The 2,749-nt window shown below is 33.1% G+C and overlaps 1 protein-coding gene across 1 annotated transcript; it reads left to right on the top strand.

Annotated features, from left to right (window-relative positions):
- The first annotated feature begins 316 nt into the window (after positions 1–316).
- LOC145095444 (glucan endo-1,3-beta-glucosidase 11-like) lies at positions 317–1,782 on the top strand. Its single transcript, XM_079033324.1, has 4 exons — positions 317–469; positions 550–651; positions 790–797; positions 1,383–1,782. Exons 1-4 carry the CDS (start codon positions 317–319, stop codon positions 1,780–1,782), a joined length of 663 nt encoding a protein of 220 aa, XP_078889450.1.
- Positions 1,783–2,749: the final 967 nt, after the last annotated feature.

The raw sequence follows: 2,749 nt of genomic DNA on the forward strand, positions 1-2,749 counted from the left end.
ATGACCGTGGGAAGGCGCCGGCTTGATCAGTACACACACACGGGATTTTTATGTTATGAGATCTTGGGATTTTTATATGGCATGGATTGAGTTTCAAACATTGATGTTTTTGTGAATATTAAATGAATTATGTTTTTATAAAATGCGAAAAATTGTTTTGAAATTTACGGTGTTACATAACCCATCAGTTTGAACAGTTGTAAATGCTAACGACAAAAAAAGCATAGAAAGAACTTAAAAATGTCGCGAAATGTCATTTTGAAGAAGTCGGTGGATATGACGATGTCGAAGCTTCAAGAAAATATCCATTGGAAAAATGGACGCCACAACTTGGAATGAATTGATTAATCAACTTTTTTTGAATGAGGGTTATATGAACCAGTCTATAAAATGTAAAGAATGTAGGGCCAAACTTCCACATCCAAATGCTCATGGTTGTAGGTCATATGCTAAAAGAGGCCATATGGAGGTAATAAATTTTATTTGTCGTATATAAAATTTTTATTACCACTTATATAACTATATTAATTGTTTTTGGCTTATTATAAGTTGACCAAGGACAAAGCCCACAACATATTGACGGATGGAGGCAGATGCGTTTCAAGGAAGGATGGGGTTGGTGTACACCGCAAGCAGAAGAAGATTGATTATGTAATAAACGAAGTTATTACGTTTTTAAATATGTTGTTGTTGTTATAATAATAATAACAATAATAATAATAATAATAATAATAATAATAATAATAATAATAATTATTATTATTATTATTATTATTATTATTATTGTAGTTTTTAAGGTATATTATTATTATTTTAGTGTTTATATTTAGTTATTGGTTTTAATTAATGTATGTTTATTGTTTTCTTTAATCTAGGAAAAGATTCAAGTAGGGTATACAAAGAGGCAAGAAGAGGTCGGGGAGGCCAAACATGTAAATGAGTCTTATTATCTTACTTATGTCATCGATGAGAGACATGGATATGTTCACGGAGTTGGAAAGAAATCAAGAACCAACAATCATTTAATTCCAAACACTAAAAAAATGCCTTTAATGACACGTAGTGATTTACGATACACATTTTTTTGTGTGTCCTAAAAATAACGTTCGTTTTAAAAAAAAATAAGAATAGAGGGCACGCAGTTTTCCTGCCCTAAAATTAGTGTCCAATAAAAAAAAATTAAAAACACAGAGGGCACCTATGTTAAAATGAGTGTCGTGTAGAGATGTCACTTTATATTTTATTTAATGTAACACACATTTTCTTCTTTCGCATCTTGGGGGGAAATGAAAACCCCAAAAGTTTGAAAGGCTGCCATTTTATCCTCTACCTTATTTTCATCATTCTTCTCTCTCCCTGATCAATATCTTTTCTCGCACAAGAATCTACGATGTCGATCATGAAGTTCTCAAAGCGTTCAAAGGATCGGGAATCGAGATCATTATCGGGCTAGGAAACAAATTCTTGAGAGATATAAGCAAAACCCAGGATCGAGCCACGGATTGGGTGAAAAACAACATCGAACCCTTCGTCCCCGGGAACCATATCCATGGAATTGCAGTCGAAAACGAGGTTCTAGGCGGCGGCGATCAGGAACTCTGGGAGGTCTTGCTACTGGCGGTGAAAAACACCCACATCGCTCTTGACCTCCTACACCTAGACGATGATTTTGAGGTTTCAAGCCCACATTATGATGGTGTATTTGCTAGTTCGTTCCCTCCATCAGCCAGGGCGTTTAAGGAAACCCTAGTTCGCTCCGTCATTAATAAGATTTTTCAATGAAACTGTTATTGAAATCGGAAGTTTGTTGACTTTTTCTCATGTTTTGGTTTAGCTCGAAGTCGAACCAGTACCCAAATACATCTTTGGTTCAAATTAAAGGAGTTAACTGACGTGTACAAATAGTTACACCTAATTTTATATTTATAACCTAACTGCCTTAACTAAATAATTATACCTAGGCAGTGTACCTAGTCAGACTATAGTATAGCTTGGGGTAAGTCGGGTGTCGATCACAGGGAACAATGTTGACTAATTAATTTAGCTACTACTAAATTAACCTAATTATTAACAAAGAAAGGGGTTTTATCTAATTTTACAAGTTTAGATGAACTTAATTCATTAACACAAATTCAGTCAATAAACAAACACTTATGTTAGTTCGAATCTGCTTTCACTCAATGGATTATGAATTGGCTATGACAATTACTGTTGGTTACCAATTAAGACAGTATTAGCAATTTAGTTCTAAATCTACTAACATTAATCAGTTCATGTAAATCTATGTATGGTCACACAATAGTTAACACATAATCAATTATTAAATGAAAATGGAGCTATGTAAGATTGGTTTGATAAAACACAATTACAGTCATAATTTGCGTTCTCTAGCACAACCTAATTTAATAATTAATTGCTTAACTAAGATTGGTTTAATCCTAGCTCCAATAATTTAATATTCACTAAATTACCAGGTATTCTAATTCATGCAATTTGATGGTTATCAACTACACAGAATAAGACATCAAAGCAATCAACTACTAAAACAAACATGCTAGGTAAAATCAATCCAACACAAGTCTTGACCAACTAGTAATTCAAACCGAAAATAAATACTCCATGAGTTCCAGCTTCATCTAGCTAACAGAAGTAGCTAGATTTAGCTGGACATCCTAGCAACTAAGCAAACAAAATCCAAAATTAAGAACATAATAAAAGTATACCAAACTATGAATCAAATTATGAACTT

This window comes from Lactuca serriola, chromosome 3, assembly GCF_051521515.1.
Source record: "Lactuca serriola cultivar US96UC23 chromosome 3, Lser_US96UC23_V15, whole genome shotgun sequence".
Classification (NCBI taxonomy): Eukaryota; Viridiplantae; Streptophyta; class Magnoliopsida; order Asterales; family Asteraceae; genus Lactuca; species Lactuca serriola.

Bases quoted from the DNA above. Each gene is read 5' to 3' on its own strand.
- LOC145095444 (XM_079033324.1), top strand. From the start codon at position 317: ATGGACGCCACAACTTGGAATGAATTGATTAATCAACTTTTTTTGAAT. The intron at 470-549 runs GTAATAAATTTT...GCTTATTATAAG, and splicing joins CTAAAAGAGGCCATATGGAG to TTGACCAAGGACAAAGCCCA.